At 56.2% G+C, this 14,205-nt stretch overlaps 1 protein-coding gene across 1 annotated transcript in view; it reads left to right on the top strand.

The window, feature by feature from the left end:
- LOC144942383 (protein RUFY3-like) overlaps nucleotides 1–14,205 on the top strand; it is a 44,277-nt gene that overhangs the window by 14,822 nt on the left and 15,250 nt on the right. Inside the window, exons 3-10 of the mRNA XM_078869216.1 lie at nucleotides 3,741–3,788; nucleotides 4,448–4,621; nucleotides 6,164–6,281; nucleotides 9,009–9,110; nucleotides 11,120–11,243; nucleotides 11,570–11,631; nucleotides 12,518–12,583; nucleotides 13,167–13,236. Coding sequence (XP_078725342.1) covers nucleotides 3,741–3,788; nucleotides 4,448–4,621; nucleotides 6,164–6,281; nucleotides 9,009–9,110; nucleotides 11,120–11,243; nucleotides 11,570–11,631; nucleotides 12,518–12,583; nucleotides 13,167–13,236 — 764 coding nt within the window. The remainder of the gene's footprint in view (nucleotides 1–3,740; nucleotides 3,789–4,447; nucleotides 4,622–6,163; nucleotides 6,282–9,008; nucleotides 9,111–11,119; nucleotides 11,244–11,569; nucleotides 11,632–12,517; nucleotides 12,584–13,166; nucleotides 13,237–14,205) is intronic.

Genomic DNA, 14,205 nt, shown 5'->3' with positions numbered 1-14,205 from the left:
CCTGGTGCGGCCGGGTACGGGTACGGGTAGGCCATGAGTCACTGGGGAGTAACCGTTTGTCACTCATTTCCCAACGTCTTGTCTCTTCTCACAATTCAAGTTCCTAGAATCAACCCACCCGCGCCTGCAACATGGCTTCATCCCAGACGTCGCAATCGGGTGCCCGTACCCTACCCGATACCCGGCCGGGTACGGGTAGCCGGGTATCGAGTAGGGTACGGGTACGGGTACCCGATTGCGACCCTGATGCGGCCGCGTATGGGTAAGGAATCAAAACCCGTTTGCGACCTCTGTTTATGCTCCTTGGCGCGGTGAGCGAGGTGCTGTGGTTCCTTTGTGGCAAGCGCTTTGCGTGTAATGAGTGCGACCTCCATCAGGTAAGCGCCCAGTAAGCTACGTAGCTCTTTTGAAAAAGCGACCGACTACAAATGGTAGCTAAACGAAGTGGCTTGTCATCGCGTTGAAAATTATTGCAGCCTAACACTCTGAACGCGCGGTGTTGATTCTAAACGTCGAGGGGGGAAACGGGAGGAGCCGCAAAAAAATCTACGTGACCACCACGGGGAAGGAGACACCCCAAACTTTATAAATACAGCAGCAGGCGTCAGGGTCGGTGATCGAACCCACGACCTCCTGCATACCAGGCGAGGGAGTTAACATCTCGCTACTGCAATGCCCCTCTCTCTCCTCCTCCTCCTGTCCCGCTCTCCTCGCCGCTCTCCCCTGCTCTGCCACGCGTGTGTGTGGGGAGCGGTGGCGCAGTGGTTAGCACTGCGTTACGAACGAGAGACCCGAGTTCGATTCCTGCTCACGACCACCACTACCACTAGTGGCAGCGATTATTTTAACCGGTCCTGGGCCTCCCCTAGGTCGACTGGCAGATCTACCAGCATTGGCTTACTGAACGAGACCCATAAACTACTCGCACAGAGACCCGTAGACTCATATAGAGACCTATATACTCACACAGAAACCCATAGACTCACACAGAGACCCGTAGATTCATACAGAGACCCAAAGACTCCCGCAGAGACCCACAGACTCACACACAGACCCATATACTCACACAGAGACCCACAGGCTCACACAGAGACCCACAGGCTCACACAGAGACCCATAGACTGACACAGTGACCCACAGACTCATACAGAGACCCACAGACTCACACAGTGACCCACAGACTCACACAGAGACCCACAGACTCACACAGAGACCCACAGACTCATACAGAGACCCACAGACTCACACAGAGACCCACAGACCCACACAGAGGCCCATAGACTCACACAGTGACCTACAGACTCGCACAGTGACCTACAGACTCGCACAGAGACCCACAGATTCACACAGAGACCCACATACTCACACAGAGGTCCACAGACCCACACAGAGACCCATAGACTCACACAGTGACCTACAGACTCGCACAGAGACCCACAGATTCACACAGTGACCTACAGACTCACACAGAGACCCATAGATTCACACAGTGACCTACAAACTCACACAGAGACCCACAGATTCACACAGTGACCTACAGACTCGCACAGAGACCCACAGATTCACACAGTGACCTACAGACTCACACAGAGACCCATAGATTCACACAGAGACCCGTAGATTCATACAGAGACCTATATACTCACACAGAGACCCATAGACTCACACAGTGACCTACAGACTCGCACAGTGACCTACAGACTCGCACAGAGACCCACAGATTCACACAGAGACCCACAGGCTCACACAGAGACCCACATACTCACACAGAGGTCCACAGACCCACACAGAGACCCATAGACTCACACAGAGACCTACAGACTCGCACAGAGACCCACAGATTCACACAGTGACCTACAGACTCACACAGAGACCCATAGATTCACACAGTGACCTACAAACTTACACAGAGACCCACAGATTCACACAGAGACCTACAGACTCACATAGAGACCCACAGACTCACACAGAGACCCACAGACTCACACAGAGACCCACAGATTTACACAGAGACCCACAGACTCACACAGAGACCCACAGACCCACACAGAGACCCATAGACTCACACAGAGACCCACAGACTCACACATAGACCCATAGACTGACACAGTGACCTACAGACTCGCACATAGACCCACAGACTCACACTGACCTACAGACTCGCACAGTGACCTACAGACTCACACAGTGACCCACAGGCTCGCACAGAGACCCATAGACTCCAGTGGCAGCTCGTGACATTGCCACTAGGTGGGGCTGTTGTGAGTGGTGTTATTATTAAGACAAACCTCGTCATGCTATTGGCCTTCCCGTGAAAGTGATATCACTGTCTTATCTACCAACATTAGGCATTCATAAACAATACAAAACAAAACAACAAAGCACTCAAATGCTAAATTCCTCTTGATATGCAAATTCCTTTGTCAACGCGCCCCTCCCCCCTCCAACCCAGCTTAAATATACGCTGCCAAGCATGGTGGTGCTCATTCAGACGCTGTCTTTCCGACAGACCTGTTCTTCACCTGAGGACGGCTGCTTGCGTTGTGGCCGAAACGTCGTGAGAATTATTTTATTATGTTTTATTTTTATTATTTTATTATTTCCCTTCTACGTGACTTTACCGAAAGAACCAAGAAGACACTCAAATGCTATCCCCATGACCCTCAAGTCCACACTACACAAATCCTTTGACACTGCAAAAATCCCAGAGCGTGTAGGCTGTGACCTGCTATTTTTGCACAGTGCCACCTCGCGTTGGGACAACGTCTCATTACAGCCACGGGCCCCTTTTTCACCGCCCTGAATGGTTCTCAAATGACGTGGCTAAATGCTAGAAGCTGATCACAACGAATGAAGGAAAATCTCTCACTTGGACGCCTTCGCAGCCGTCCCTAGACCTCCTAGAGGCACAAATCAGCGGTTTCTAATACGACCAACTTAAAATATTATCTTCATTAGGCAATTCACGTTGAAGTAATCTTTTTTTTCAAACAGGATAAAAAATGTATAGAAAAGTATTTTTTCATGAGAAAAATCATTTTTCATCTCCAGCTGCTTGGTGTGGCAGCCCCCAACGCCCTTAGTGGACGAACCGCGCCTGATGGACTCACACAGAGTCGCACAGACTCACACAGAGACCCATAGACTCACACAGAGACGCACAGACTCACAGAGACCCACAGACTCACACAGAGACCCAAAGACTCACACAGAGACGCACAGACTCACACAGAGACCCTTAGACTCACACAGAGACCCAAAGACTCACACAGAGACGCACAGACTCACACACAGACCCATATACTCACACAGAGACCCACAGGCTCACACAGAGACCCACAGGCTCACACAGAGACGCACAGACTCACACAGAGACACACAGACTCACACAGAGACCCACAGACTCACACAGACTGAACTAGAGGGACAGCACAGGGGCGGCTGGGTACGCGTGGTGCTGGCCTTACTCCCCCATCGCAGCTGCTGTGCCGGCCCTCATAGGTGCTGCTCGGTAACAGCACTTTCCCTAACGATCTGTGTGGACTACACGGGGGAACTTTGTCTGTGTGTGTGTGTGTCTGTGTGTGTGTGTCTGTGTGTGTGTCTGTGTGTGTGTCTGTGTAAGTGTGTGTGTGTCTATGTGTGTGTCTGTGTGTGTGTCTGTGTGTGTGTGTGTGTCTGTGTGTGTGTGTGTCTGTGTGTGTGTATGTCTGTGTGTGTGTGTATGTGTGTGCCCTCAGACCCAGAGGAGCCGAATGCTTCGGGATCACGATACCGCTACTGTGACGGTGAGGCCCCGCCTCCGCTCACCCTCACTCACCCTCACTCACCCTCACTCACCCTCGCTCACCCTCACTCACCCTCGCTCACCCTCACTCACCCTCACTCATCCTCGCTCACCCCCCCCCACTCACCCTCACTCATCCTCGGTCACCGCCCCCCACTCACCCTCGCTCACTATTACACTCGCTCACCCTAGCTCACCCCCCCCACTCACCCTCACTCACCCTCGGTCACTGCCCCCCACTCACTCTAGCTCACCCACCCCCACTCACCCTAACTCACCCTTGCTCACTCTTACTGAAACTTGCTCACCCTAGCTCACCCCCCCCCACTCACCCTAGTTCACACTCGCTCACTGCCCCCCCCACTCTAGCTCACCCACCCCCACTCACCCTCACTCACACTCGCCCACCCTTGCTCACCCCGCGCACCTTCACACTCGCTCACCCGCAGGTGCGGCTACCGCTACGCAGGGCGACTACTCAGGGTGACTTTCGTTACGCAGCGCCACTATCGTTACTTAGGGGCGACTAGCGCGCCCGTGTGCGTGTGAACGGGCGAGCGGGCAAGCGAGCGGGCGGGCGAGCGGGTGAGCGAGCACCGGGGTTGACGCGGGTGGTGGTGGCGGCGCCGCCTCCTCCGCTGCTGCTGCTGCTTGTCCCAGAGCCGCGCGACGCCGTGAGCCAGGAGCGCGTGAGCCTCATGGACATGGCCAAGCTGAGCATCAAGGGGCTCATCGAGTCGGCGCTCAACCTGGGCCGCAGCCTCGACTCGGACTACGCGCCCCTGCAGCAGTTCTTCGTCATCATGGAGCACTGCCTCAAGCACGGCCTCAAGGGTGAGGGGCGGGGGGGAGGTGGGAGAAGGTGAGGGGCGGGGGGGGAGAGGTGGAGGGGGGAGAGGGCGAGGGGCGGGGGGGGAGTGGTGGAGGGGGGAGAGGGCGAGGGGCGGGGGGGGAGTGGTGGAGGGGGGAGAGGGTGAGGGGCGGGGGGGGGGGAGGTGGAGGGGGGAGAGGGCGAGGGGCGGGGGGGGAGTGGTGGAGGGGGGAGAGGGTGAGGGGCGGGGGAGGTGGAGGGGGGAGAGGGCGAGGGGCGGGGGGGGAGTGGTGGAGGGGGGAGAGAGTGAGGGGCGGGGGGGGGAGGTGGAGGGGGGAGAGGGTGAGGGGCGGGGGGGGTGGAGGGGGGAGAGGGTGAGGGGCGGGGCGGGGGGGTTGGAGGGGGGAGAGGGTGAGGCTCGAAATTAGTCACTCGTTTGAGTGTCACGTGCGTGCGTCTTGAGCATGTGTGTGTGTGTGCCACGTGTGTGTGCCACGTGTGTGTGTGTGCCACGTGTGTGTGCCACGTGTGTGTATCACGTTTGTGCCACGTGTGTAGGTGTGTGTGCCGTGCGTGTGTGTGTGCCACGTGTATGTGCCACGTGTGTGTGCGCCACGTGTGTGTGCCACGTGTGTGTATCACGTTTGTGCCACGTGTGTAGGTGTGTGTGCCGTGCGTGTGTGTGTGTGTGCCACGTGTATGTGCCACGTGTGTGTGCCACGTGTGTGTGCCACGTGTGTGTATCACGTTTGTGCCACGTGTGTAGGTGTGTGTGCCGTGCGTGTGTGTGTGTGTGCCACGTGTATGTGCCACGTGTGTGTGCCACGTGTGTGTGTCACGTGTGTGTGCCACGTGTGTGCCACGTGTGTAGGTGTGTGTGCCGTGCGTGTGTGTGTGTGTGCCACGTGTGTGTGCCACGTGTGTGTGCCACGTGTGTGTGCCACGTGTGTGCCACGTGTGTAGGTGTGTGTGCCGTGCGTGTGTGTGTGCCACGTGTGTGTGCCACGTGTGTGTGCCACGTGTGTGTGCCACGTGTGTGTGCCACGTGTGTGTGCCACGTGTGTGTGCCACGTGTGTGTGCCACGTGTGTGTGCCACGTGTGTGTACCACGTGTGTGTGTGTGTGCCGTGCGTGTGTGGGACACATGTGTGTACCACGTGTGTGTGTGTACCACGTGTGTGTGTGTGCCACGTGTGTGTGTGTGTGCCACGTGTGTGTATCACGTGTGTGTCACGTGTGTGTGTGTGTGCCACGTGTGTGTGTGCCACGTGTGTGTACCACGTGTGTGTGTGTGTGCCGTGCGTGTGTGGGACACATGTGTGTACCACGTGTGTGTGTGTACCACGTGTGTGTGTGTGCCGTGCGTGTGTGGGACACATGTGTGTACCACGTGTGTGTGTGTACCACGTGTGTGTGTGTGCCACGTGTGTGTGTGTGTGCCACGTGTGTGTATCACGTGTGTGTGTCACGTGTGTGTGTGTGTGCCACGTGTGTGTGTGCCACGTGAGTGCCACGTGTGTGTGTGAGTGCCACGTGTATCACGCACGTGTGTGTGTGTGCCGCAGTTCGCAAGTCGTTCCTGGGGCAGGCCAAGTCGTTCTGGGCTCCGCTGGAGCTGGTGGAGCGCCTGTGCCCCGAGTCCAGCGAGATCACAGCCAGCGTGCGGGACCTGCCGGGACTCAAGTACAGCCACCACCACCACAACCACCACAACCACCACCATCACAACCACCACCACCACAACCACCACAACCACCACAACCACCACCACCACAGCCAGCGTGCGCGACCTGCCGGAACTCAAGTACACCCACCACCACAACCACAACCACCACCACCACCACCACAACCACCACCACAACCACCACCACCACAGCCAGCGTGCGGGACCTCCCGGGACTCAAGTACACCCACCACCACCACCACAACCACCACAACCACCACAACCACCACCACCACCACAACTACCACCACCATAACCACCACCACCAAAACCACCACCACCAAAACCACCACCACCATAACCACCACCACCATAACCACCACCACCATAACCACCACCACCATAATCACCACCACAACCACCACCACCATAACCACCACCATAACCACCACCACAACCACCACAACCACCACCACCACAACCACCACAACCACCACCACCATAATCACCACCACCATAACCACCACCACCATAACCACCACCACCACAACCACCATAACCATCACCACCATAACCACCACCACCATAATCACCACCACAACCACCACCACCATAACCATCGCCACTATAATCACCACAACTACCACCACCACAACCACTACCGCCACTATAACCGCAACAACCGCCACTACAACCACCACAATCACCACCATAACCAACACCACCATTGCCACCACCACCACCATAACCATCACCACCATAACCATCACCACCATAATCACCACCACCACCACAACCGCTACTGCCACTATAACCGCAACCACCGCCACTACAACCACCACAATCACAATCACCAACACCACCATTGCCACCAACACAACCACCAACCACCACAACCACCACAACCACCACCACCACCATAACCATCACCACCATAATTACCACCACTACCATCACCACAACTGCTACCGCCACTATAACCGCAACTACCGCAACTACAACCACCACAATCACCACCATAACCATCACCACCATTGCCACCATCACCACCACAACCACCACCACCATAATCACCACCACTACTACAACCACTACCGCCACTATAACCACAACCACCGCCACTACAACCACCACAATCACCACCATAACCAACACCACCATAACCATCACCACCACAACCACCACCACCATAATCACCACCACTAACACCACCACAACCACTACTGCCACTATAACCGCAACCACCACCACTATAACCACCACAATCACCACCATAACCATCACCACTATAATCACCACCACTACCACCACCACAACCACTACTGCCACTATAACTGCAACCACCGCCACTACAACCACCACAATCACCACCACAACCACCACCATTGCCACTACCACCACAACCACCACCACCATAACCATCACCACCATAATCACCACCACTACCACCACCACAACCACTACTGCCACTATAACCGCAACCGCCCGCCACTACAACCACCACAATCACCACCATAACCAACACCACCATAACCAACACCACTATAATCACCACCACTACAACCACCACAATCACCACCACCATAACCAATACCACCATAGCCAACACCACCATAGCCACCACCACTACCACCACCACCGCCACTACAAGCGCAACCACCACCACCTCCACTGCAACCACCATCACAACCACCATCACCACCGCAGTGTGACACGGTGCGTTGTGACACGGTGCGGTGTGACACGGTGCGGTGTGACTCTGTGCGGAGTGACACGGTGCGGTGTGACTCTGTGCGGTGTGACTCTGTACGGTGTGACTCTGTGCGGTGTGACATGGTGCGGTGTGACACTGTGTGGTGTGACACTGTGTGGTGTGACACGGTGCGGTGTGACTCTGTGCGGTGTGACTCGGTGCGGTGTGACACGGTGCGTTGTGACACGGTGCGGTGTGACTCTGTGCGGTGTGACTCTGTGCGGTGTGACTCGGTGCGGTGTGACACGGTGCGTTGTGACACGGTGCGGTGTGACACGGTGCGGCGTGACACGGTGCGGTGTGACTCTGTGCGGTGTGACTCTGTACGGTGTGACTCGGTGCGGTGTGACACGGTGCGTTGTGACACGGTGCGGTGTGACACGGTGCGTTGTGACACGGTGCGTTGTGACACGGTGCGGTGTGACACGATGCGGTGTGACACGGTGCGGTGTGACTCTGTGCGGTGTGACACTGTGCGGTGTGACACTGTGCGGTGTGTCTCTGTGCGGTGTGACACGGTGCGGTGTGACTCTGTGCGGTGTGACACGGTGCGGTGTGACACGGTGCGTTGTGACACGGTGCGGTGTGACTCTGTGCGGTGTGACACTGTGCGGTGTGACACTGTGCGGTGTGACTCTGTGCGGTGTGACACTGTGCGGTGTGACTCTGTGCGGTGTGACACGGTGCGGTGTGACACGGTGCGTTGTGACACGGTGCGGTGTGACTCTGTGCGGTGTGACACTGTGCGGTGTGACACTGTGCGGTGTGACTCTGTGCGGTGTGACACTGTGCGGTGTGACTCGGTGCGGTGTGACTCTGTGCGGTGTGACACTGTGCGGTGTGACACTGTGCGGTGTGACACTGTGCGGTGTGACTCTGTGCGGTGTGACACTGTGCGGTGTGACTCTGTGCGGTGTGACACGGTGTGGTGTGACTCTGTGCGGTGTGACTCTGTGCGGTGTGACTCTGTGCGGTGTGACACGGTGTGACTCAGGACGCCCCAGGGACGTGCCCGGGCCTGGCTGCGCCTGGCTCTGATGCAGAAGAAGCTCTCCGACTACATGAAGGCCCTGATCGCCAGGAAAGACCTGCTGAGGTAACAACACCATCAACTTCACCTCCACCGTCAACATCACCATCAACATCACCTCCATCATCATCAACATCACCTCCACCGTCAACATCACCATCAACATCACCATCAACATCGCTATCAACATCACCTCCATCATCATCACCATCACCACCATCATCATCACCATCACCACCATCATCATCTACATCACCACCATCACCATCAACATCACCATCAACATCACCATCAACATCACCTCCATCGTCATCAACATCACCATCAACATCACCGTCAACATCACCATCAACATCACCATCAACATCACCATCAACATCACCTCCATCATCATCAACATCACCATCAACATCACCATCATCATCACCATCATCACCACCAACATCACCATCAACATCACCATCAACATCACCTCCATCATCATCAACATCACCACCAACATGAACACCATCATCAGAAACATCACCACCCTCACCACCCTCACCACTGGTGGTGTAGCGATTGGCGCTGCGCTACGAACCCGGCGACCCGAGTTACATTCCCCCTCAAGGGCACCAACACGAATGAGGATTATCTGAACCGGTCCTGGGCCTGCCCTAGGTCGACTCAGTCTGAAATGAGTACCTGGTGCGATGTGTAAACACGGCCACTAAGGGAGACAAAGGCGGCCGGGCGTGGTGCTGGCCAACCACCCCCTCGTGTGCCGTGCCGGCCTTCATAGGTGCCCCTACAGTCTGTGAAGGCTACACGGGGGGGTCTTTGTCTTCGTTTGAGATGATCAGATAAAGAGGTGTGGGTGATGGTGGAGAGAAAGAGATCATGAGGTGCGGTGGTGGTGGTGGTGGCAATGTGTGGGTGGTGGAAAAGATGAAGATGTATGGGTGGTGGTGATGATGACGAGGTGGTGGTGGTGCAGTGAGTTTTACGAGGTGTGGGTGGTGGTGGTGGTGGTGCAGTGAGTTTTACGAGGTGGGTGGTGGTGGTGGTGGTGCAGTGAGTTTTACGAGGTGGGTGGTGGTGGTGGTGGTGGTGCAGTGAGTTTTACGAGGTGTGGGTGGTGGTGGTGGTGGTGCAGTGAGTTTTACGAGGTGTGGGTGGTGGTGGTGGTGGTGCAGTGAGTTTTACGAGGTGGGTGGTGGTGGTGGTGGTGCAGTGAGTTTTACGAGGTGGGTGGTGGTGGTGGTGGTGCAGTGAGTTTTACGAGGTGGGTGGTGGTGGTGGTGCAGTGAGTTTTACGAGGTGGGTGGTGGTGGTGGTGGTGCAGTGAGTTTTACGAGGTGGTGGTGGTGGTGCAGTGAGTTTTACGAGGTGGGTGGTGGTGGTGGTGGTGCAGTGAGTTTTACGAGGTGTGGGTGGTGGTGGTGGTGGTGGTGCAGTGAGTTTTACGAGGTGGGTGGTGGTGGTGGTGGTGCAGTGAGTTTTACGAGGTGGTGGTGGTGCAGTGAGTTTTACGAGGTGTGGGTGGTGGTGGTGGTGGTGGTGCAGTGAGTTTTACGAGGTGTGGGTGGTGGTGGTGGTGGTGCAGTGAGTTTTACGAGGTGGGTGGTGGTGGTGGTGCAGTGAGTTTTACGAGGTGGGTGGTGGTGGTGGTGGTGGTGCAGTGAGTTTTACGAGGTGTGGGTGGTGGTGGTGGTGCAGTGAGTTTTACGAGGTGGGTGGTGGTGGTGGTGCAGTGAGTTTTACGAGGTGGGTGGTGGTGGTGGTGGTGCAGTGAGTTTTACGAGGTGGGTGGTGGTGGTGGTGCAGTGAGTTTTACGAGGTGGGTGGTGGTGGTGGTGCAGCAGTGAGTTTTACGAGGTGGGTGGTGGTGGTGCAGTGAGTTTTACGAGGTGTGGGTGGTGGTGGTGGTGGTGCAGTGAGTTTTACGAGGTGTGTGGGTGGTGGTGGTGGTGGTGCAGTGAGTTTTACGAGGTGGGTGGTGGTGGTGGTGCAGTGAGTTTTACGAGGTGGGTGGTGGTGGTAGTGGTGGTGGTGCAGTGAGTTTTACGAGGTGGGTGGTGGTGGTGGTGGTGCAGTGAGTTTTACGAGGTGGGAGCGCTCATGCTGGAGGAGGAGGGCCTCCTCATCGCCGGGCTCCTCGTCGGCCTCAACGTCATTGACGCCAACCTCTGCATCAAGGGGGAGGACCTCGACTCCCAGGTGAGTCACGGCAGCCTCAGCATCGTCAACATCATCACTACCACTACCGCCATCATCGTCAACATCATCACCACCATCCACATCATCACCACCGCCATCATCGTCAAGATGATCACAACCAATGTCATCATCACCACCATCATCATCGTCAACATTATCATCATCACCACCATCATCGTCAATATTATCACAACCAGTGTCATCATCAACACCAGCATTGCCATCGGCACCAAACAAAACATCATTATCATCATCGTTGACATCATCAACATCGTCGTCATCGTTAACCCCCCCCCCCCCGACTGCCCTCCCCCACCCCGCCCCAGGTCGGGGTGATTGACTTCTCGCTCTACCTGAAGGAGGGGCAGTCGAGCAAACCGGAGGACAGGTGAGTTCACTCACCACTCACTCACTCACCATCCACCACTCACCAACCACTCACTCACCCACTCACCACTCACCCACTCACGCACTCACTCACTCACCACTCACTCACCCACTCACCCACCAACCACTCACCCACCCACTCACCCACTCACCCACCCACTCACTCACCCACTTACTCACCCACTCACTCACCCACTCACTCACCCACTCACTCACCCACTCACTCACCACTCACTCACCCACTCACTCACTCACCCACCTACTCACCCACACACCCACCCACCCACTCAGCCACCCACTCAGCCACCCACTCACCCACTCACTCACCCACCCACTCACCTACTCACCCACTCACCACTCACCCACTCACCACTCACCCACTCACCACTCACCTACTCACCCACCCACTCACCCACCCACTCACCACCCACTCACCCACCCACTCACCCACCCACTCACTCACCACTCACCAAAACACTCACCACCCACCCACTCACCACCAACCGCTCACCACCACCCACTCACCCACCCACTCACCCCCCACTCACCCACTGATTCACTCACCAACCTTCTCCCTCACCTACTCACTCACTGGCACATGTACGCTGCTGATGCTGCTGCTGATGCTGCTGATGCTGATGCTGCTGATGCTGCTGATGATGATGCTGCTGCTGCTGCTGATGATGATGATGATGCTGCTGCTGCTGCTGATGATGATGATGATGCTGCTGATGATGCTGCTGCTGCTGATGATGCTGATGCTGCTGTTGCTGAGGATGATGCTGATGATGATGCTGCTGCTGTTGCTGATGCTGCTGCTGCTGATGATGCTGATGATGATGATGCTGCTGATGCTGCTGCTGATGTTGTGGCCGACTCCTTCACAGTGGAGCAAACCTCACGGCCATCCTGGACCAGAAGAACTACGTGGAGGAGCTCAACAGGAACCTCACGTAAGGCCCCGGGGACCCCACCGGGACCCCCTAGAGACCCCCTAGAGACCCCTACTGGCCCCACAGGGACTCCCAGGACCCCTAGAGACCCCTGGGACCCGACATGAAGCCCACAGAGACCCTTGAGGGCCCCTTGGACCCTGAGATACCCCCGGGACCCCTCGGGACCCCTTGAGACCTCTGGGAACCCTTGGACCCATGGGGATCCCATTGGATCCATTCTACATTGTAGTGCACGTGCGTGCGTAGGGAGCGGTGGCGCAGTGGTTAGCGCACTGCATTAGGAAATCCGGCGTTCCGAGTTCGAGTCCCGCTCACGGCCGCCAACATCAGTGATGATTATCTAAACCGGCCCTGCGCCTCCCCTAGGTCGACTCGGCCTCGAATGAGTACCTGGTGCGGTGCGTATAAAACATCGCCACCGGGGGGAGACAAAGGCGGCCGGGCGTGGGGCTGGTCACCCACCCCCTCGTGTGCTGTGCCGGCCTTCATAGGTGCTTCTCGCTAACAGCACTTGCCCCTACAGTCTGTTGAGGCTACACGGGGGATCTTTATATGTGTGTGTGTGTGCGTGGTGGTGTAGGCTCACGGTCAACAATCTGCAGTTGAAGGTGGACGCATTGGAGAAACAGAACGCACGGATTTCTGAGGAGGTGAGTGACACTGCTCACCACAAACACTCACCACCCACACATTCACCACGCACTCACCACACACACTCACCACACACACACACCACACACACACATTCACCACGCACTCACCACACCACACACTCACCACACGCACTCACCACACACACATTCACCACGCACTCACCACACACACCATACACTCACCACACACTACACACACTTACCACACACACACAACACACACACTCACCACACACACTCACCACACACACACCACTCACACACATTCAGCACACATACTCACCACACACACACCACTCGCACACATTCACCACGCACTCACCACACACACTCACCACACACACTAACCACACACACACTCACCACACATACTCACCACACACACTCACCACACACACTCACCACACACACACATTCACCACGCATTCACCACACACACCATAGACTCACCACACATCACACACACTCACCACACACACACACCACACATACTCACCCACACACTCCCCACATAGTCTCCATATACACTCACCACACACTCACCACACATACTCACCCACACACTTACCACACACACTCACCACACACTCACCACACATACTCACCCACACACTTACCACACACACTCACCACACACACACTCTCCATATACACACACCACACACACACTCACCCACACACTCACCACACACACTCACCCACACACTCACCACACACTCACCATACACACTCACACCACACACACTCACCACACACACACAGCACACACACACACTACACACACACCACACACACTCACCACACACACTCACCACACACACACACCACACACACTCACCAAACACACTCACCACACACACACACCACACACACACACCACACACACACACCACACACACTCACCCACACACTCACCACACACTCACCACACACTCACCACACACACTCACCACACACACTTACCCA

Source organism: Lampetra fluviatilis, chromosome 27 (genome assembly GCF_964198595.1).
Source record: "Lampetra fluviatilis chromosome 27, kcLamFluv1.1, whole genome shotgun sequence".
NCBI classification, from domain to species: Eukaryota; Metazoa; Chordata; class Hyperoartia; order Petromyzontiformes; family Petromyzontidae; genus Lampetra; species Lampetra fluviatilis.
Note: the sequence above shows the minus strand (reverse complement) of the source record. Positions and strands in the feature narration are given on the sequence as shown.